This window comes from Salminus brasiliensis, chromosome 6, assembly GCF_030463535.1.
Source record: "Salminus brasiliensis chromosome 6, fSalBra1.hap2, whole genome shotgun sequence".
Classification (NCBI taxonomy): Eukaryota; Metazoa; Chordata; class Actinopteri; order Characiformes; family Bryconidae; genus Salminus; species Salminus brasiliensis.
In genome coordinates, this window is record NC_132883.1 from 34,782,482 (window position 1) to 34,806,363 (window position 23,882).

Genomic DNA, 23,882 nt, shown 5'->3' on the forward strand with positions numbered 1-23,882 from the left:
ATGATGGCTGAACTTAATAAAAACACTGCTTTATAATTATACCCTCCCGTCCCAGTTCCCCGTTCTGAAACGAGTCACTCCAGAGACAAGCCCCGCCTCCCGAGCATTCTGCGCTGTAATTGGCCACAATTTCATATTTACAGGTCAATCCGCCGTGCTGAGACGCCTTGTCAATGACTTCCGACCCAATCCTGAGAAGGAGGCGGACACAACATTAAAGAAGTTATTTTACAGAAATGCTCAAATATAGAATATAGACATGCTCTCCATGAGACTAAAGAATATGGCACGTATTTCTGATTTTATCAGTGAGAACGAATTTCTGCACACTTTATTGTACAATATTTATTTAAAAATTTTAAATGAACACAAATTTGAACATACTATGTTGCATGTTGTAAACACGTGTATCACATTAATAAACAAAGAAGCAAACCAATAATAATAATAATAATAATAATCATCATCATCATCATCATCATAGCACAGGGGGCGTGGCTTGTCGAATATGGGTAGGAAAAAAAGAACGCCAGCGCTTCTGAGTTCACTGTTGCGCGCATGCGTGACCGTTCGCTCCGCGCTCGAGCTGGAGAGCCATGACAACATGAACTCTGATGTACCTGCTTAAAGGAGCCGCCGGAGAAGAGTCAAACTCTCAGGTAAAAAGTAGTCCAACCATTTCACCCAACTCAGAGAAGTGTTTAACTGAGGGAGTTTAACGTTTCGTGGATTTGAAAGTTAAAGCGGGCCACGGCTTAATCGATTGAGAGGAGTCTTCAGAAATCAAACACCGAGTAATGTGAGAAACGCCGTTCAAACTGGGGAAGCGGTAACGGACGCTCGTCGCTTGTCGCTCTTTGTGGATTATAAAAGTGCACTTTTAGGCGAGATGACCGAACCGGGCCACTTCCCACTGTCCGCCGAAGTTGTGCTCTTTAATGCCGGGTGTCTTTACTAACTCCGCCGGCGGGACGGGCCGGCTGTCCGACGCACTGGATACAAACGCTTCTTTATTTTAATCCAACATGTCTAAAGTGATACAGAAGAAGAACCACTGGACTACTAAAGTGACCGAGTGCGCGGTGTGTAAAAGCAGCGACGGGGAGCTGAGCGTGCAGCTGCGCGGCGGGGCAGAGGACGGAGAGTTCACGTACGTCGGGGAAGTGCGCGAGGACGCCGCGCAGTATAAGTACGGCCAGCTGAGTGAGGGGGAGCTGCTGCTGGAGGTCGAGGGTCTGTCCGTGTCTGGACTGCCTCTGTACGACGTTTTGACGGTGGTGAAAAACTGCAAAGGTCCCGTCCGGATGAAAACCGTCAGACAAGGTGAGTTGAGAAAGAGAAAAAGGGAGGAAAGCTGATTGGCGTCATCGTCAGGAACAACATCCGCACATTGTCCCGCTCTGACCACACTAGCGGTCAGTTTTCCAGGTGTTGGTTTGAGTTGGGTAATAAAACTCACAAAATGCCTCCCCATAAAATACTTTACCACAGTTTTACCCACGAAACGACTTTCCCCAACCGTTTGGACCCCCTGTTCACCCACAGTGTGTGTGTGAGTGTGATGTTAAAGTAGGGCAGCCGGACTGAGGCGGCTCGTGATGTGCAGCGCGAGCGCGCACTTTGACGGGAAGCTGCTCTGACACACTCTGAGGCCTTGTTGTTGTCTGCTAACAGAGAAAGATCCTCTTCAGCTGCTCACGGGCTACAATATACAGTAGCCTCTACAGTCACACGCGCACGTCTGTATTCCCGTCTTTGTGGGGTCTTCCCGTTGACTTCTGTGCACCTTTAACTAATCCTCGCTTTGCCCATCCTACACCTAACCCTGCTGTTAAAGGGGAATTTCACCAATTGTTCAAAACTTCTGAATAATTAATTAAGTAAGACGTGAACAGATGCATTCATAGTGGTTGGACTGGAAAGTCTTAATTATGGAGAAACTGGCCCAGTCAGAATGGGTTACTGTGGTGGTGATGGGAACCAGACGTCCAAAGCGTTTAAAGCTTTTAAAAGCTACACTGAACGACTTTACTCAGCATGGTAATAACTGAATTTGTTGATAGATTTACATTCACTTTTACATTTAAGCCATTTACCAGGCACTCTTATCCATAGCTTTGCTGTTTACTCAGAAAAATACCCATAGACTAGGATCCAACAGATACCTCTAAGCTTAAACGCTACTAAATACAAAAGTCAGTATGGAGACCACAATACTCAAGCCTGCACTTCACACAAGAAGAGATGGGTCTTCAGTCGGCAGTGACTGACGTTCGGATACTCAGGGGAAGTTTGTTCCACCACTTCGGTGCCAGGACAGAAAAAAAACCTGTATGCTTGTCTTCCGTGGATCTTAAAGGACGGTTGGCCAAGCCGAGTAATACCTGAGGCTCAAAGGGCTATCAGATGCCTAAAACATTGTTTTACAATAGTTTTGAGGTACGTTTTGGTCTAAAACATACTTTTTAAACAGCAAGTGACATTCAAAGAAACCACAGTTTTAAGGTCTATAATTTTATCTTTGACATTACATATAAACACTCAAAAGAGGTGTTTAGAGTCTATGGTCGTTTGGGATAGTTCATAAAATCCATATTCTCACTGTACGTCCGAGCTGGTAAATGTGTGCACTATTTCACAGCAAACCAACTTGTGTGCAAGTGATTTTGTGTGCAACTCAACGATTCACACGGTTAAGCTGTATTTCTAGTTTAAAACAAAACATATGACCAGCCAGACGTCTCCACACCATCAAAAAAGCTAAATGTTATTGTTTTTCATCATCCTAAGTCATTTGGTCCCACTAAGAGCTAAAAGCATGACCATACACACACACACACACACAGACTTACTCAGCACTTGGGCACATTAATTAAATACACAGTCATTAATAGAGACAGAAATATCACCTCTGCATTCGCCTCACTCCCCAATACCCTCTTCCACAGCGAATACCCAAAACCAGACTGCATTTACACCAAACACCACAGCTCTCTGCTCCTGTCCGTCTGTGCGTCTGTAAAAACACCACCAATGCCCAGAGGAAAGACAGCCATGGAAAGATGGTGTATGGTGTGGAAGGACAGTGTTGTGTGTGTGTGTGACCGAGTGCCTTGCTAGGAGTGGTGTGTTGTTCCCTAAACAAAACCCTCACTATTGTAGACAGATGTAGTTCTGACAGAGGCAGTCTGCAGTATTGCACGACTCGAGTTATTTCTGGAGACATACGCTGGAACTTTTCATGGTCCTGACCCGTAGATGATGGACTACTGAACATCTGTGTAACGTCTAAGTGTGTGTGTGTGTGCAAGTGTATGTTAGAGAAAGATAGATGATGAATATGAAAAGGGGAGCGTGGGATAGTCTCTGATATCACTTTTCGTCTCTGGATTCACCATTGGCAGTCCTCAGTCTTTTTATCCTTAGTCCACAGCCTTAGGAAACACATTTGGGCACACATTTGACCAACTACAAATTGACAATGAATAAAGCTGGATAATTTTATCTTTTTTTTAATATAGACTGGCAGTAATGGACATATTCTGTTAAGACATTGCTGCAAATACTTGTTATATAGCATAACACTGAAATCTATAGATATTACTGATCTACAAAATACACGAAATGCTTCTCACATAGTTCTGTTTCCATTTCTGTTTCATGTCACAGTAAAAAAGAATTTCCCTCCCTTAAGTAAAAGAATGTGATGTAGTATGTAAATACTATGGCTATCCTGACCCTGTTTTTTTTGCTGTTTTCGTTTCGTATTGGCTAGTGGTGTAACGGTTTTGGTATGACAGGTCCCAATTTACTGTTATCTCGAAATTTTCCCACACAGCTGCTTTAAAGAAGCAGGCGGACCTTTTAGCTCCTGTTTGTCATTTGCACTCATCATACTTCAGACAGCAGTTAGCTTAAGCCAAGCTTAGCATACTAACTAAAAAAAGCATTATTCCAAATTGGTATTTCTTGTCGGCCTTCCGGCCTACCCCTACAGGTGGGAAGTGGAATTTGCACTTTAAGACACTCCTACAGGGCACACATTTCTGAACATGCTAAGAGGTACATGCTTGCATTAACCTGCTCCTTTGAACGTGCTGCTCAACGGTAACCAAAAGAAGTGCACTTGTGCCAGCAGTAAAACTAAGCGTTTCCATGATAGTTTTCAGTTTTAACTGGCTATAATTCAAAAGTGAAAGATGTTTTGGATGTCCCACATATTATTGGAAGCAATATATGAAATATATGTGTCTGACAACAGCAGAAAATAGACATACACACTTGTCTTTGAAGGAAAGGTGGCTTCTCTCAAATGCAGTCAAACACCAGAACTGCAGAAATGACCTGTTTTCATATTCCACTGTAAAGACGTTACACATTTCAGACTCTAAAGAACTGTCGTTTCTGAAAATTGTGCATAACTACAGCAGGTCAGCTTATGGCATCAGGTTTAAAATAGCCAGTACCTGGTCCATGAAATATTAATATATGAAATTAACACATTTACAGTATATCCACTTATTCATCCTAAAGAAGTTCAGTCCTGTGCATTCTCATATAGGTATTTATTTTTTGACACAATGCAGGGCAGCCTATCAGAGCTGAGGCTGTATATCAGTCTTAAAGGCACACCGACAAATCAGCTTGTTAAGGGATAAAGAGCGGTTGAAAAATGGTCATGAGCAAATATGTTATTGCAACTCTGTGTGGTTGTACCAAACAGAGTTGCAATAACATATTTGCTCATGACCATTTTTCAACATCATAAGTGGACCTTAAGTAGAAATAAAATGTGGGATACAGTTGGTTTCTTTAATGTAACATCTCCCACAAAGTTATGTAATAACATTGCTTGTGAAGTATATTGTTTGTTAATCATTACCGCAATATCAGTTTTTGCAGTACTGATATCCAGCCGCTGTATGGATTTGCAGCTCACCTGATTTTCTCTAATGAATAATTGATTAGAGAAACTAGGTACTGAATGGTTACTGTAATGCTGCATTCCATTTATCTTAGAAGTGGGATGTTGGATCTGGGAATGACGTCACACCCATACATTCATAGCATTTAGCTGAGGCTCTTATCCAGAGCGACTTTCAGGGTTACTCAAATTACAGAGGAGGGCAAATGTAGTGTTAAAAGCTCACTAGCAGGCAGTTAAACATTCTAATAATTGTACACTATTTCAAAACATTACCAAAAACAAATAGCTGGAGTCTTAATATAGTCAGTATATTATAATACTGTATAATATTACTGCTTTTATTACTGTTGGTGTACTGTGCGGCCATCTTGGATTTTGAACTCTGGGTTGGTGAGGCTCTCATGACTTTCCGAGTAGGAAATCCCACTTGTGAGGGCGTTCCAGTTGAAATTCCTACTTGGAACCCTTAAAAACCATCCCAGTTCAAATGGAATGCAGGCATAAATACATTGGGCTTTCTCAGTGAAGTGTTTGAAAGCTAAGCTAACATACTCACGTGCATACAATCTCAATGTATGGTTCATTTGAATTCATACTAGTGTTGTAATATGACCATTTTGTCCATATTGAATGACCCTAAGACTTGCTGTATTTCTAAAAGGACAGAGCTAGGTGTGTAAAATAAGACTTCTTGGATAGGTGATGGCGACCTGCCATTGTGAACAGTGAGGGAATCAAATGCACACAGGTTAAGAGGACAAACTGTTCCATATGTCCAAAGTAAAGGTGTTAGAAATGTTCCTTTCATCTAGCATACCACTGAGGACAGTCGCCGTCGTCCTTTCGTCATGCTGATTTCACGGTCAAACATTCCTCACACAGAGACACACACACACATACAGTCACACACACTTGCCTTAATTGTAAAAACATTGTACTGTGGCCTTGAATGGCTTTGTATGTGGTTTGTGTGTGGTTTTATCACTTGGAAAATCATTAACTGTGTTACGTAAGATTAGCTATCGCTGCATTAGTGTATACACACACTCACACAGACCTGCACTTATCCCTCCCTCTTTTGGGGATACGTGTTGCTGTCTTTAAAGTATATGGCACAAGATCCAAACAAAAGGTTACCAGGCAACAGCAACTACGTGTGCTCCTTGTACACCTGAGCTCACCTGTTTATGTGTTTAAGGGAGGAGGGACAGAATATGACTTACCCGAGCATTTTGAATGATATTGTAAACAGACAGATGAATAGAGATAGAGATTATGTAGACAAACAAAGAAAAATGAGTGATGTCGTCTTTAACCTGTTATGCTGACTTCAGGAGATTTTTGTTTATGAGCATGAGAGATAACGACTGTAAAAAACAAATGACTTTTAGACACTCCAAAATTGCCCACAAACTGGACTTACTGGAGTTAAGTGTTATCAAAGGTGCCTTATTGTCTGTTTTGGCTGATTTAGGCTAAGCCTTATACATAAAAGGTCCCAAAAAATAGCAAAAATCCAGAAAGTTAAAATGTTTGTTTCAACAGCCTGCACAGCTCTGCTCAGCAAACCTTCTGGACCTAGATTTGCAACCTGTGCGTAAGATTATTTTTCCTGAGGGAGTGCAATAACAACTTTGAAAATGAACAACTCTCACACACTCCACAATGGCCTACAAACTAGTCACGGGTGAGGGAACGAAAGAAAGAGCTCTCTCTTACACTTTCCAGTCGTTGGAACAATGTAAATCTTGTGCTGATAATGGCTATCATGAGACAAGCTGGCCTGCGCTGGCTATTTTCATCAGCAGAACTCTCTGGAGTTGCGGAGACAGCAAACACGCGTAGTCAAGGTGCAGTCAGGATCAAAAGCCCAGACAAATAACCCGTGACCATGCGGAAACGGACCAGGTTCAAAGGTTGTTCCGCGCAGGTGTTTCCTATTGTAAAAGACAACTGCATTTGAGCCAACTGAAAGCTAGACAACAGCTGTAGGTTTGTTCAGAAGCAAGGCAGCCGGTTGCATGTTGTTTTACCAATAAATAAGCCAACCAAACAGATGTACACCCAGAGTGTGACTTGTGTTTAGTAAGGCTATATGGTTACAAGCTTTCCAAAGCTTAAATGTAAGCAACTTTTAACCAGTTGTTGTTTTTTTACCGCAGGGTATTTTGATGATTGTTTGAAACATTTCTGGACCTTTCCTATAGCCTATAGAATTTTTAGCTATTTGTTAGCCAGCACAGCTAATAAAATGACAATTGGAATAGAGCTGATGCCTCAAGTTATTTCAAATTTTGCAGTCTTCTAAATCAAATGAATAGATACAAGCTATCTCATTTATTATTATTATTATTATTATTAGTGGTCATTTTGCTGATGTTTGGATTCAGTGGGGCGGGCAGGGAACATATCTTACTTCGTTAACTTTTTCCTTATTTTCATGGTGAACTGCATTCACACGGCTGCTAAAAAGTGACTGGCTGAGGGCCACATCAGTTGACTTGAGCAATTCAACTTTAACCATTTACAATAAAATTAAGCAGTGCTTAAAATGAGAAATATACACCCATTAGGAAAGGTATAAGTAAATAAATAAGATCTCCTTAATATCGCTGTAGTTTCTCCAAGACGACAATGAGGTCAGATGGAAAAAGTAGACTTTAGCATTTCTGCCGAGTCTCATGCTAATCTAATGCGTCTCCTGAGATAAAGACCTGTGTAATCTCACTTCTGTCTTCTCTTGAGTTTTAGTACAGATCTCAGTAAAGTCTCACATTGTCTCAATATGAACTCCTGTTATAAGTAATGAGAACACCTCTTCTCACTCAAGACTAAGTTTCAATGCTGTGAATAACTGTTTTATTTGGGTCATTTTATTCATCTTAATAGCTGCACATCTTACAAAAATATGAATTCTTGTTTTATTTAAATAAACCAGATTTTGCAATATCATTGCATTTAAAGCCCACATAACCAAAATGAAGCTCTCTTATGTTAGAGACATGAGAAGAACTAGATCACTGAAAAATAAATGATGCTCAGAACAGTTAAAGGTAAAAGAGGAAGAGAATGACCAGCAACAAGAGGGAAGGATCTAAACAGAGAATTCATGATTGAGCTATTAATAAACAGGGTATTCTGGAGAAACACCATTCATATGTTTTTCTTAATATGCAAAATGAATTCTGTTCAAGAAAGGTTAAAAATGAAGTATAACTGATTGGACAGTTGTTTGTGTTAATTTAACAGATTTTTTTTATTAGGGTTACAAAGCTTTAGTCTTTAATCTTTGAATGATTTTGCAGCTCTTTCATTGCTTTATAGAGTAATTATTGTTCATTCAAAAAGACAGAAAAAGGAAATAGATTAAATCAAGACAAGAAAGAGATCTCGTTTCTGTCTAATGCTATTTCACCTAAGCAACATCTGTGACAAAGTTGATCTCTAAATGAAACATAAGTGAGATCACAAGACATCAAGGATCAGCATTTGAGCAATACAATTTTCCTCTGGGTGAGGTGTTAACTGTTGTCTCCCCATGTCCTTAGAGTACAGTACTATATATTTATCTACTGGCAACTAAGCTGTCAAAAACATGCTGCAGCATTTTTTTCTATGGAACATTCTTAGTAAAGTCAGTATTCACTCATGTAACATTGCAGTACATGGTACAAAGCAAGACACTACTGTGTGCATGTGCTGAATTTAAAAAAGCAAATGTTTGCACTGATTCAAAATTTAAGCTTGATAAGTAACTCTATTCATTTAAATTGCTCAAATTGCTTGTTAAAGGCTGTTGCTTGAAGCTGAAGACAGAGCAACCACTACTGACTGACAAGATCCAAGTAGCAACAGAAAAAAAAAAATCCTGCCCTGCTGTTGTGTTGATGACTTGAACAAGGACCAGTATATAGGGTACAGCACACTGCCCTTCGGAAAACAGAATCTAAAACCTGCATCATTCACTTTAAAACTCAAAACAAGCATGCTAAAAAATATCTAGTAAAACAGGCAACCTCTCATTACGTTCAGACAGAAAATGATAAGGACATGAGAGCAGCACCAGCTCCCATTGCTGAGACAGAAGAGGTCAGGAGTATTTAACAAGAGGGGACATCAGCATATCCACTGATCCACTGTGCCAACAGTACCTCAGTTCCACGAGAGACCTTGCTCTTAACAGCTGGGAAATACCAGTGGCTTTCAAGTGACAGCTCTGTGCTATCCTGATCTCTGTCTGTCAGAACTCATCCATGTACATCTGACCTGAATGAGTCTAAAAAAACTTCTCAACAGAATGCCCTTAAGGAGAACCACTGTAAGGTGTCTGTACTACTGAAAAAAGGTTCGTAGGACTGTTTTAGAAGAACCTTTAAAGGCGCAGTAGTCAAGATTTGAAAAACACAACCTCCCAGGTCTGAGGGATGTGATGATGTTAGCATTTTACTACGCCATTTAGCTTCTTGGTAGTAAAATGACTGACCTATAAATAGTTATAATAATAATAATGCTTGCAGTGATTCTCTCTGTTTTGATCAAAAAAAACAAAGTGCTGACTGGCTTTCTCCATGTGCGTTTGCAAAGCAGACGGACATGGGTGGGGTAATTAGGCACTGAAGAGTGTCTCATACAGACTGACAGGAGATCAATGTAAGTACAGACAAGGTCTGTATTTACAGACAAGGACTGTATTTAGCCTGAGGTTTTCTCAGGCCCCAAATACTAGGGATGTCTCGATCAGTTCCAGTGGGCCAGTCCAGGCTTTTTTGTAATGGATTGAGTATTGCCTATTTCAATCTCAGTCCAATTCAAAGTCTTTGTTTTAACCATAGTGTTCAGAGTACGTTCTGGTGTCCCCAAGGCGGACATTATTCCCAGCTGGCAGCACTGAGAAGTGTTCTCAGGTAGGTAAATTAAAGAGTTTCGAGTCTTCAGTGTAACTATTTTCAGTGGAACGTGAAAACATAACATTATATCTGAAATGTAACAGCGCATTAAGAACTGAGTGAAGGCTAATGCTAATACACACACTATTGCATGCCAGAAATGCACTGCATAGCTATAATGCACTGAGGATTGTCTGTATGTGGGTAAGCATCGTTATTGGAGGGAGCATGAGACTTCAGTTTTTAAAATACATTGTACACAGATGAATGTTTGGCTTGGAATCACTTATTTTTAGCATTGATTTAGGAAATCTAGCTTGATTAGATGGTGGAATGTGGCATTGAAACCTTGTGGGCATTTGTCCATTGAATTTGAATGTTGTTCTGTCTTCAGACTGTTCTGTGCAGAACACTGTTATGAATACAATGTATGAATAAAGTCTGCTGCATTTTGACAGTGCCATAACTTGTCATGCAATATAGTTATGAAATATTCAAATTTGAGAAGAGAACCAGCCTAAGGCTTCTTCTTCTTTTTAGGAAGTGAGCATTTTAAATAAAGCTTTGAGTTGGCAACATTAGAATTAGTATGAAACCTACGAAAGAGTGTGACCTGAAGTTTGACCAGCACTGCAATGTGATGTTTATGGAGATTCTGCAAAGTAGACCAGAGAGATGAATTTGTGGAGCTAGATAATGGTAACAACAGGTCTGTCAAGATGATGGAAACTGATTATATGGTATACTATGTGCTGCTCTGTTATTTACATTGTCCTTTTTTCTCTTTTTCCTCTTTTTCTTCAGCTCTCAGAAATGCAGTTTATGCAAAAAAGATACAGTTAGATTATTTAGGAGTAGATGAATATAATGCTTGCACTGTACCTTGGGGGCTATGTTAAGTATGTAACCTTTTTGGATGGAATGATGACAGATGGTTGCTTTCAGACTAATGGCAATTTCTGCTAGCTTTGAACTTCATTTATCATAAGCCTTTGATGTGTCAGGAACGGATGGAGGAAGTTACAGGGAGGCATGTCCATATGTTTTCAGATTTGACCAGGGATCTCACACTTAAATCACCTGGGGATTGACAATTAGATCTTTTTTACATTTTGGTTTTGCCATGTAGAAATTATAGCACTTTTATCGATAATTCCCCACCATAATGTGTGGTGCTTATGATTTCTCAGGTGTGTTTAAGAGTACTTTTAGCATTTGATCTTAATTCTAGGGTTTTTAATCACCTCTGGAGCAACATGAGGAGAAATTCAGAACCTTAAGAAAGGTTCCAAAAATAAACTCTCTGGAACATTATAACACAGAAAGAGAGAGAACTGGTAAACTAGTGCTGGGCAATTTGACCTCAGATTAATACCACGATTAATTTAATAGTTTACCTCGATTACGATTAATTGATGATGATTAAGCTGCTCAGTTGGCTCAGTGTTCTTATGTGAATTGTCATCTGAAAACACAAACCAAAATAATTTAAATAATCAACATGGTCAAGATTACATTGATTATAAATTCTGAACTTTGATTTGGATTTATGTTTGATTAATTGCACAGCCCTGATAGTAACCCTGGTGGGACATGTGGTCCAGGAAAGAACTCCACAACTAATGACAAAATAGTTTTAATAATAATGAATAAATCAGAATCACTGTTCAGGAGGCAGGTGTGAATTTGTGAAGGAGGACTGTCCATGGAAAACTATGAACAGAAATACAGAGACTGCACTGCAATATGCAAACCACATAGTACATCAACTGGCTGGTGGATGTAACCTATATAGGATGTGCCGGCTCTAAAATCTTCCCTTCAGAAGACCTAATGAGCTAAAGTACAGAAGTAGATAGTAAAGATTCATAGAGAGGTTTACTCTCTACATGGGTTTACTCTCTTCCATGGATTATTTGCCAGTGTGAAGATAACATTGAGAGCCGAGAAATATTGTTTAATTTTGTTAGCTAGAGTTAACCAACTACTCCAGGACTCGTGCACATCCCTACTGATCACTCAATTAATCATGTAAAAAAAAATCTATAAATTACTCAGTTACTAATGAAATTGTGACAGCTGTATTCTGGGTGAAGACAGAAAATCATTAACATGGGATGAGTCATGGAGGAGGGGGATAGAGGAAGAGGGATAGAGGAAGAGAGAGAGATAAAGGGAGGGATGTATGGAGGTCAGGCTCTGTGTTGAGAGAGAGGTATGTCAGACATTCCTGCACAGTGGAGCCTCCTGGTACGCCTCAATGAGCCAGACACCCTCATTCCCCAAAAAACACCCTGATTCAGCACTCTCATCATTAGCCCCTTCTCTTCTATTTTCTTTTTTCACTCTTCTCTTTTTCCTGTCTCTCTTTTCTTTCATTATTTAACCCTTTACACTTTACCTTTACACACAGAAATGTATATATTTTTTATTAAAATGAAAGAGATCGATGTGCCATGTAAACATTGTTAATGTTTCTATGTGACCTGTTTATTCCATTTTTTTGGAAAGCTGCTGTGTTTCTGAATGAATCACTAATGTTGCATTAAGTAAGGCAAAATTAACCTCTTAATAACCATTAAAATGTATCTACCAGCATTGCTGTAGTCATTGTATACTTTTGACCATTTTGTTGCTATATAGAACCATTTGTAAAAAGGTGTTTTTTAAGGAAAATGATTATAGAGAAGAACAATTTAACTATGCATATATTAATAACTTTATAATATAATACATTTATCAGATTCAGATCAGATATTGCTAATGTGGTATTGTGTTGCTGAATGTTTAAAATCCAACTTTTTTAACATAAGGTCTTCTTCTGTTTTTCTAACAGTCTAAAATAATGAATGTCCAATGACATCATAGTTTTATTATTGCCTCCAAGAACTGCTCCATATAAGTGTTACGATAATAGAATGTTAGTTATTCATGATAATATCATTAGTGCACAAACATACACAAAGCACGGAAGGTAATGCTTAGGCGTAGGAACATAGTGTTTTTGGCCGGTAGCTCACTGCCTGTTTCTCTCCCTTACATGAGTAGGTATTCATCTTTTAGCTAAGATATTTCATCCTGTGAACTGGTGCTCTACTCTTTGGTCAACTACAAAGGAATTACTGTTGTCTAATCTTCACCTTTGACACACTGGGCCTGATGTGTGCTCATGTTACACTATAGCACCTAAACAGTGTAGGCATTTTGCTTTAACCCTGTCTTACCCACATTCAGGGACCTTGGCTTTGTCTTCTGTAACTTATTAAAATCTAAGAGGAGTTATGAATTGTGAACTGTGTAGATTAGCATGTGAAATTGGAGCTGTGTGTTATTAAAAGCATTTTTTATCTATGTAAAAAGCAGAATGGTGCCTTTATTGTTGGATGAACTTTTTGGGTTTGGAGAAACACATGTGATTTTAAAAATGTTCTTAGTATTATAAAGTACTTAGCACTTTTGGAAACCCATTCCTGGCTGAGTAAATGAACTCTCTATTCATGAACCAAGTGGACTAAAGCTTGTTGCATCAAACTATTTCAGAAAAAAGATTCATTTAAATGTAAATTCATTCAAAGCACTAACCTGTGACACAATAAAACACAATAAAACATATGATTTTTCTTATGTCAAGCCATTTTGGCTTATTAACACTTATTAACACGATTAAATAGTCTTGCTTAAAAAAATGTATGATCTATTTATTGTACTCCAGATAAACAGAAGGTTTTGCGTTTTTATTTCTTGCATTGTAACTATACAGAAATAAGTGTTTTATTTATCTGTAGTTCTAATCCAGGTAAAGACCCACGTGTAGAATACATACCGGTGATGCATCTCTATGAATTAAGTTTGTAACAATTCATTGACAAAGTATGCATTGTGGAGATGCAACAATGCATTGTGGAGAATATTTATTGTTTTAATTCTGAAATTAATCTAATGCATTTGCAATGTTTGAATACTATCATTTGTAAACATCCAGCACCAAACAGCATCCCACTGAAGCACTACTCACCACACTCCTCTTGCCTCACAGCTCGGTTCTTAGTACTAGATTATGCAAGGATAAAGACATCAAAATATCACCGAATCATGAATCCAGTATTGTAATTTGAGTGTATCGTCACTCCCCTGTAAATAACAGTTTTTTGTTTAGGCATCAAAAGTCCCAACCTTTCGCTATAGGACTGCAGACCAGTTCTGTAGGTTTGTGCGTGTGTCTAGGTAAGTGCTGAACAGTGTTTAAGAACTTTTACACCCACACTCTTACACTCTTTAATGTAATCCCCTCACCCACACAGCCCTCTCGCTTTGTAAAACAGGTGTGTGTACTGTATGAAGGTAAATTAGCCCTCGTTTTGTATGTGTGATGCTTGTGTTCAGGTCAAAGACTGCTCGGCTGTGTGTCTGCTCGGCTCCATCTATCTTTTATTACACACATTCCTCAGACTCATGTATCATTTGTTCAGAACATTCTCTCAGGCTGTATGCCTCACTTTGCCAAGAGCAGTGCTTTTTGTGCACTTGTTAGAGACGTTTCAGAGGTTTTGTGGTATTAAGTAGGATTGAGTATCATTAAAAGGTTTTCTGTACTTTGCTTCCAATGAGGATTTTTGAATAATACTATTTATTTTTTTAATAGCAAACCAAAAATAGGTATGGCATAACCCAGAAATTAGTGTGCTGTGCTGGAAGTGGGTGTATTTCCTGAATGTTACAGATTTATGATGCAGAGTGTAATGTAGACTGGTTGGCTCACTTATGCTTATAAGACTGACAGCTTTTGCCGTTGGTATGTACTTATATGTGGGTATGTAATTGGGTTAGTACTATGACAGTTTTGAGTTTCAATACTCAACCATTGTATTAAGTTTAGTATTGCACTTAGGGAAACCAGAATAAGTGTACAAAATGAATACATACAAAACATGCAGATTGTCATCTAAATTATGTGCAAGGAACTGCAAAATATAAAAACTTTTACAGTGATTTTGGTAATAGATTCATTCAAATTAAATTCTTCAACCCAGGCTTCCACCTGTCAACTATAAAAATAGTTTAAGGTTGCAGTCAACACCAACAAAAACATTGTAATTTTATTTATTTATTTATTACTTAAATATTATCCATAAGAAATTAAGTTAAATGTATTATTTTCCACTCATAGCTCATTGAAACATGAAGAAATGTAGTCAAAGGTGTAAATTAAAACAAAGTTCAGTTTGCATTTGTATTTGTAGATGACATGAATAGAATTTGAAGTTATTATTGGGAGCATTGTTTTTTTTTTGCAAAAGGAATTATTTTTATTCTATTGCCAATAAATTGTAAAATCTGTGGAACGTAGACTGAATGTAGTTAATTATGTAACTATACACAGTCATGTAGGAATATTATGACCATTCCTGGTTTGCAACTCAGGCCATTACATCAGCTCCACTTACCATATAGGAGCACTATGTAGTTCTGTAATTCTATAATTCCAGACTGTAGTCCATCTGTTTCTCTGCATACTGTGTTAACCTTCTTCTTCTTCTTCTTCTTCTTCTTCTTCACCACAGCAGCTATTATTTGGGTAGTGTGTCATTCTTAGCACTGCAATGACACTAACATGGTGGTGATGGTGTTAGTGTGTGTTGCACTGGTTTCAGTGGATCAGACATCAATGCTGTTGGAGTGTATAAACACAGCAGTATCACTGCTGGACTGAGAATAATCCACCAACCAGAAATGTTCAATCAACAGCATCCTGTGGGCAACATCCTGTGACTGCTGATGAAGGACTAGAGGATGACCAACATAAGCAACAACAGATGTCTCTGACTTCTACAAGGTGAACCAACTAGGTAGGAGTGTCTAATAAGAGTGGACAGTGAGTGGACAGTGTTTGTGTCTGATCCATTCATACCAGTGAAGCACACATTAACCCATTAACCAAGTCAGTGTCACCGCAGTGCTGAGCACCCAAATAACAGCTGCTCTGTGGTGGTCTTGTGGGGGTCCTGACCATTGAAGAACAGAGTGAATAAAGGCTAACAAGGTATGCAGATAAACAGATAGAGTACAGTCTGGAATTGTAGAATTATTGAACTGAAAAGCCCTCTTACACGGTAAGTAGGGCTGATAAAAAGGTTGGGTTTAATATTCTGATTTGACTGTGTATAATTATTAGGACGGTCAAATGCTTAAAATATTTACAATGAATCAGATTATGTTGTGTAAAATGATAATAAAGGTTAAGCATAAACCCAGCTAACCATCTTTTCAAACTGCTGCTGACGCATCGTTACTGGACAGCTGAATAGGCTTGGAGGAGAACGCTTGGGTGCTAACAGACAGTTCTTTTACGTCAGCTTGCAGACACCCAAACTTGCTAGCACTGCGCTGAGTAATGGGGAGAGGGAGGGCCATTCTACCCACCCAGAGAGAGTAAAGGCAGTTGTGCTGTCTGTGACTCCCAGCCACAATGGCTCTGTCATTACCAGGGATTGAATTGCCAATCTCCCACCTGGTTGGTACAACCCTTAGACGGCTGCACCTCTCAGGAGCCCCCACGATATATACATATGTCATAGCGACAGTCAGTGGTTCAACTCCTCTGTGATTGTAGCTGTCACTCAGCTTGTGTATTTTTGTTATACTGGCTCTCGAGAGGAACTGTAGATCCACTTTCCTGTTACTGTTATCAGTTTGCTTTAGTTTGCTTAAGTTTGTTTATATGTACTGTAGGTTCCTCACCAGCACTGACCAACATAAGCTGCAGAAGGTGCTGAAGGTATTGTTGTAAAGACCATTGGAAAGCTGTATTTAAACAAAAGAGCTGCAGTGACACACCCAGTAACATCCAGTGTGTGAACAACCCGACACATTGTTATATTTAGTGTCTTTTTGGTAAATAAAAAATGTTGTTAAATGTGTAATAATTATGTAACTGTGTTTAGGTAACAGTGCATGTCAATCAAATGTACATCAAAAGAACTTTCTTAAACCTGGTCGTCTGAAAGTAGAAGAACGGATTACGAATAAGAAGTGCTCAGTTCTCAAGAAGTCTTTTATTGTGCCATTTTCAGTTTCCTTTAATTATACACTAGGAGGAACCCTGAAGCCTCATCAGTCAACAACATCCTGTTTCTCTTTTGTCATGCATCAGCTTTAGTATGCTATTATGTTAGCTTATGGCAATATACCAGAATACGTTTTTGCCCATTCCATAGATATCTGAAGTTTGTAAAAGACATTCTGTGTTTGATTTTAAGGTGTGTAACAGACATTACCACATATTTAACCTTATCTTGTAGTTTAACAGTGAGCTGTGGCACAGAGCTGCTGCCGGTATTCCAACAATCGACTGAATCCTGGTTAGGCTAACACTCATGTTCATGGTCAGCAGTGGTGCTGTAAGGGATTTTGGGCCCCATGAAAAGATATTATACTGGGCCCCAACACCCCACTGCCCCAGGCTACATGCTTTGAGTGATGTTATCTGGACAACCAGCTCTGGCATCCTGGAGTGACCAGCTAAAACCACCATAGACCATTATTAATATAGGGATGGGGAGGCAGGGCTGCTGATCCTCAAGCTACTTCTGCCTGTCCTGGCACAGTGCAGAGGCAGGGGCAACTTGTTTTGATTTAATTAAATAAAAATTAACAAAAAATTACAGACATAGCTTTGATTTCCAGAAACTGTGAAATTCTCACAAATATAATCATACCAATTGAAATTGATTGAAAATAATCAGGAAAGTACAAATTTATAAAAAAAAATCTAAATGTATCACATCTGGATGTAGAACAGGTTTGATATGTTTGGATGTGTTTGGACACTTTTTTAAAAGGTTATGTTTTGGTTGAATGTTCAGTTCAGAATAAACTGCTACTGTTGTAACATGCCATTTTTGCAGAGCACACACCATATGTGCTTTTACAGTTCAGAGGCTAAAGCTTAAATACATCCTGAGTGTGTAAGGATGACTGCTTATTCATGTGCATATGTGTGTGTGTGTTTGCTTAGTCGTAGGCTATGTTGGAGGTGAACTGATGTCCACTCAGTCCACTCACAGATGCTCTCCCGACAGGAGCTGTCTGGGCTTGAGTGTGTTTGTCTGTGTGTGTTCCCTGCCCTACCTGGCCACACCTGGTGCTTGGGCTCACTGCTTTCTTTGGAAACACTTACACATTCTGAGTGTATCACATCTTTGCCATTGTGCAACCTCTCGATTGTGATGTTAATAACTATTGTGCCCAGAGAGAAATACCAGACTATTTGTGTTCTGGATTTTTCAGTGGAATTGGCATCAATTAATTAACCTCACTGATAGATTATTTTAGACATTAATGGCAAAATGGAAATTGAATGGTTTATTTAGAGGTGGTTTTCCTTTTATAGAGTGGAAGTAGTGACAATTGCTACAAAGTGTACCCTCAGGCTCTTCCTCTCAATTACGGTTAATGCCTTTATAATTTCATAACCGTTCAGTAATCTCTTGCAGACAAAGAGGGATGCCTTTTAAGCCTGGGGCTGCCTGTGGGCTATGAGTGATTAGGATATGTGAGTGGGCGTGCTTTTATATGAGTGTAGGTGGTCGTGTCTCGGTTTTAGGGGAATTTTGGGGTGTTTGGGAGTTGACATGGTGGTTTGGGGTTGTCAGGGTGCGTAAGAAGAATTAGATTTTAGTCTGGCAGGGAATGAGTTGTATTTAAGGTTAGTGTAGCTATAGCTGCTTTTCTCACCCATATCTTTACCAACAGTGCAGAGGCTACATTATTCACACTTGCATCCCTTAAACAATGTTTTTTCAGGATGCATGAATTCACTTTTTTACGCATTCACTTGCTCTACATGTTTCTAGCATGTGTTTCCTCCGAGTCCCAAGTTTTTTTTTTTTTTAAGTAACAATAACATGCAAGTGATATGTGACAAAGACGCACAAAAGGGTTCTTCAGGGGTTCTATATAAAACTATGACAACTCAAAGAACCATTTGGATGCTTAAATGCTTTGTCTGGTAGAAACTTTAAATAGTGGTATTCCATTCAAAGCACCTTTGTTTTCCATGAAAAGACACAGATACTACTGTGGGTTGCGTTTCTTTTTCTTATGGATCTATATTTCTCGACATGTCATGTCAAGTGGGTAAAATTCAACTGGACTTGGATATAGAGCTTGTAGTGCTATGTAATCCTCTGCAGCACTATTACTGAGGAATCCTTCTCCTCTAAAAACATGTTCAGTTTTGATAGTTTGACCTAACTTTTTTCCCAGTATTGTATCTACTTGTGCGGGTAAGTTGCCATGCCAGTCTCAATATGAATATTGTTTCTGGTTTGCGTTCACATTTGATTCCTTCCCATTTAGTTACAATTCATTTTCCAAATAATTGGTAAATGGGGCATATGAAATGCTTCTGAACTGGGAAAGGGGCAGCTACTGTTTGATATACCATGGTATAAGCACTGATGATCATCAAGACATTTCAGATTTGAACAGTTCTGATAACCAACCAACCTGATAATCAGTTCATTTTAGCTGCTAATTTCATGCTACTTTTTAAAAGGGCTTGGTGATCTATAAAGATGAAAAAGTCAAACACAGCAGAAAACCAAAAGCACAAGCTTTTTAAAAAGGGTAAAAAAGGGTATTACATAAACTATAAAAACTGAACTAGAAACAGTAACACCTGGGAAAGTAATAATTAGGAGTAGTTACAAACTAAACACAGGGGAGGGAAATGACTAGGGGCAGAGCATGACAAGATACAACAAAGACAAGCCAGATTTAGAGACAGGAATGGACAGAGCCTGTCCAGGGGAACTTTTACAATCTGCAAGAGTTACATTCTTCTTGCTCACAAAGTTAAATCCATTAGTTTTACAGGCCTTAACAGCACCCCCCCCCCCTTTTTCTTTTAAATTCCAGTAACTACCAGCTGCTAATCAATAAACTATTAACAAAGAAATTTGCAGTATTAAAAGGTCAATGCTTTACTTTTCGCTTTGCTTTACAAAACTTTACTTATGGTTATGTGTTAATGTGATGCTATTTATGTTAATGTCCCTCTCATTTTCTATTAATTAAGCGTATAAAGAGTGGTGAACTTCTGCACATTCATGTTCAAATTCAGTTTGCTTTTATAACATTTACAGACTTAAATTCTTAAAATGCCGTATTGCATGCCTGTGAACACCTACACCCAAAAGAAAACTGGTCAGCATATTAAACCATAAACACAAGTACTGCTCAGTGCGTCGCACAAGCTACACTTACTAATCACTCACCATGTCATAGACCTCTTTTCAAATTGCAGCTTCTCCAAACTGTGTCCTTAGCAGAAATAAACACTAAGGCTGTTAATGAAGAGAAAAGCAATAGGGGCCAGTTAGCATTATGCAAATGCTATCTTGCTACGAGGTTCCCTGCTAGCTTTCATAGCTTGTTAGCCATGTTAGCGTGAAGCATTGCTTCAGATGGAAAGTGAGGTATGAAGCAGATAAATGAGTGGAAATGGAGATGGGGAGGCAGCCTGTGGCAGTGCAGGGCTGGACTCAGATGTGGCGTGACAGCGCTATGTGCTCTGCGGCACACTAATGGAAACAAAACAGCTGAAAATAACCCAAACTGCCACAAAAACAAAACAACAAAGTCACAAAAAACCCACAGCCACACTCAGGATCGGCGGAGCGCAACAAAATGAGCGTGGGTTAGAAAGTGGGCAGAGCGAGGAAGCAAAAACAATACACTTTCTCCATATCTTTCCCTAATGACTTCCTCTATGCACTTATCTGCACTGCTCAGTCATCTTCTAATATGTAAATAATGTTAGCCCTGATTAAAGACTATGTGAAGTTTTTTATTGCCATGTTACTGGAAGCTGCTTGTGTTTGGTTGCGGTACCCAAACGTACCATAACAAAGATGATGTTTACATACCTACAGTACATTCACAAATTTACTATGACTTAATCAGTCTGTGTAAAGTGTAAGGTGTAATAGTGTAAGGCAATGTACTACTACGTTTAACATATACAGGACATGCTGTAATTAAACCTCAAATCTATGAAATGTTTATAGGACAAAGGTTTAGGTCTTTATTAGAAGAGGACAAAATCTCTCAACTTCTCAACTGTCAAATCCTGTCTTTTACTACCTATTACTTTAAATCCACTATTAAGCAATCAAAAACACCAATACATTTTTCCCCATTTTCAATCTTCCCTTATCCGTTAAATTTAAAAAGACTGTTTTAATACTGTGCCTTTAATACTGCTATCTAATCACTGTCCAAATTTTAGTTTCCCATTTATGATCACAGCAGCTGCTATTTTCATTTACTTATCTAGAGCGACTTACAAGGTTACTCGTATTACAGAGGTGGGCCAATGTAGTGTTAGGAGTCTTGCCCAAAGACTCTTATTGGTATAGCGCAGCATAGTCACCCAGACTTGGAATTGAACCCCAGTCTCCCACATGGTGTGGTAGCTCACTGACAGGTAGTGGTGTTATCTGTTGCGCCACACCAACCACCAGTGAAAATATAAATAGAAAAAATTCCCAGTAATCTCCTGTAATAAAATCTCTTTACAACTTGTTACCAAAAATGTTTTTTTTTTTTTTTTTTTACCACAGCAATGCATAAATATCCTCTGTTATTTTGTTATTACTTTGTAATTTGAAATCTGAAATTTGTCTTTGGTAGAATTTAAAGAAGGTGGTTCCAGCACACAAACCCAAGAATATTAGTAAACTGGATGCCACTGCCCATGAGGAATGGGCTAAGCTTCAAAAAAAAAAAAAAAAAGCTGAAATGTTACCTAGGAAACCCAATTACAGTTGGGTAATAAACCTCATTTTTGATTGAATTGAATAATTTTTGCCACTGTATTTATTTGTATATTTATTAGGGCTGAGCTATGGTAAAAACACTATATCACAATATTTAAAGACTTTTTTGCAATACACAATATTTATCACAATACATGTAACCACAGACTAAAAACATCAGTAGCGGCAGATTCTTATAAACTGCTATTCAGATACTCTCCTGATTTTTATTCAACATCTGCTGCTCTTCATCTAATTAAACCAGTCTAATCACACTGTTTGTAATGAAACCTGCAGCTGATCAGTGTTTATTAAGCACTAACAGTACCCTCCATATGCTTAGAAAAGCATATTGTTTTCACAATAACAAAACTTATCACAATACTATAAAATATTGTCATATTGCCCAGCTCTAATATTTATATACAGTTGCAATCATTATTATTTAACCCTCATCACAAGTTGTATCAGAAAGTAAAGACTTTTTTGAGACAGCAATGACGTGTGCATATATATGCATCTAACAATCATGGTCCAGCAGTTTCACACATTTACATTTCCTCAGAAAGCTTCTTATAAAGCCTCAAGACTGGTATTTGTTTTCTTCTAAGAATGAAAAGCTGTGTGTTTACATGTGCAGTCATGTAAACACAGTCAGAAGTTCTATATGTTTTGAGTTGAACATTTATACTGATTTAAGTGTAAATGCATTTGGTCACACGCGCCTTGACACGCTGTCAGGGTTTAACGGAATAAAGTGCTTTAGAACATGTTCTCAAGCACATTTTCCTAAATTAGTCAGGACCCTTATGAGTACTACATAAATAGAATCACTCCGAAATAGATTTAGAAAAATCTCAGCCATGTTTTACAAAGGGTTTGAAGCACAAAGATCACTTTCAGATCCAGTGAAGTCACTTTAAACACTGTAACGGTGTGTCCTGACAAAGGGACCTGTTCTGATGCGTCTAAAGACATCAAAGTAAGGTGTCGAGCCAGAATCTATTTCCAGAACAAAGCATTTGACATAAAAAATGTCTCCATCCTGTCACACGGTCACTCGACATACAGGAAAAACCCACATTCGTATACACATCCTCACACAAATGACATAAGCTTTGTAATATGGATTTTATGTTTATGCACAAACAATACTCGTACAAAACTGTTATGTGTTGCTCTGTAATAGAAGATTGCATGTACTAAAAAATTCCACATCCACACCGTGGATAACCCTACAGTGAGGTGCTATTTAAGTCTCTGTCTGCACTTATCATTGCAGTAGCATGGGTTTCAGTACTTTTTTGGTAGTGCATGTTTACTTTTGGTGTTATTATTTAGTTTGTTGATGAGTATAGCAATATTGCCAGGGATACAGTCTCACTGTGTGGTCTAAACACGCTTTTTTGGACATCCCTTCTAATGAATGACTTTGACTTATTTCATGGCGCACCCCTTTGGGATGATTTGGAGGGGTGTTTGTGATCCAGAACTATACATCAGTACTGAACCTTACTAATGCTGTTATGGCTGTAACTAATGCTGTTATCTACTGTAATGCCTGTACTGTAAGTTTGTGAGTCAGAGTCCACACTTTGGTCTCAGTTAGTCCGCTTTGAACATCTTGGAAAATTTTGAAAAAAATGTGCAAAATTTCATAAGACAGCAAATTTGAACTCTTTAATTCCAAACAGAGTGCTTGGTCATGAATAATTGACAGGGAACAGGCCGTACTTAAAAGCTGCTCCTGCAAGTCCAGCCGTGAACTAGTTTTTGAGGGACACCAGCAAAGACAAAATGAATAATGGAGAGACAATACAGGACTTGTACTTGGTGTACTTGGTGGATACGTACTAAGCTGACTGACTGTTTTCTGGAAAAAGGCAAAAGAAATACATGATTTTATATCTAATGAATACCTTGGAATATTATATCATTTTAAGGCACATAGACAATAGAATAAATGCAACGCATGTATAATGTTAATTACGGCATAGGGCATAGCCCTGTTTTCATTAAATCAATAAATGGCTGAGACTTCACTACTCTATATCTCCATATTAAACATTTAGATTTTTCAATATTTGCTTTGACACTAAAAGCAACTTAACTATGGATATGCAGAAACTATTACTAAGAACATTCTATAAGGTCAGATAGCAACTTGTATTACTTTCTTGCTTTTTCCTCAAAAAATAAAGAAAGGAAGAAAGAAACTATAGACCCGCTATGAGAACTCAGACTTGAGGG

The 23,882-nt window shown here is 38.5% G+C and overlaps 1 protein-coding gene across 12 annotated transcripts in view; it reads left to right on the forward strand.

Moving 5' to 3' along the window:
* The first annotated feature begins 570 nt into the window (after window positions 1-570).
* Window positions 571-23,882, forward strand: part of magi1a (membrane associated guanylate kinase, WW and PDZ domain containing 1a) — a 158,730-nt gene continuing 135,418 nt past the window's right edge. For 9 of the 12 annotated variants that reach the window (XM_072682167.1, XM_072682173.1, XM_072682172.1 and 6 more), the window contains exon 1: window positions 574-1,323. In XM_072682167.1, the coding sequence (XP_072538268.1) occupies window positions 1,026-1,323 (298 nt within the window). In that variant the 5' untranslated portion in view covers window positions 574-1,025. Of the gene's footprint in view, window positions 1,324-23,882 lie in introns of all 12 variants that reach the window. The other 3 variants (XM_072682178.1, XM_072682179.1, XM_072682177.1) reach the window with 2 other exon arrangements.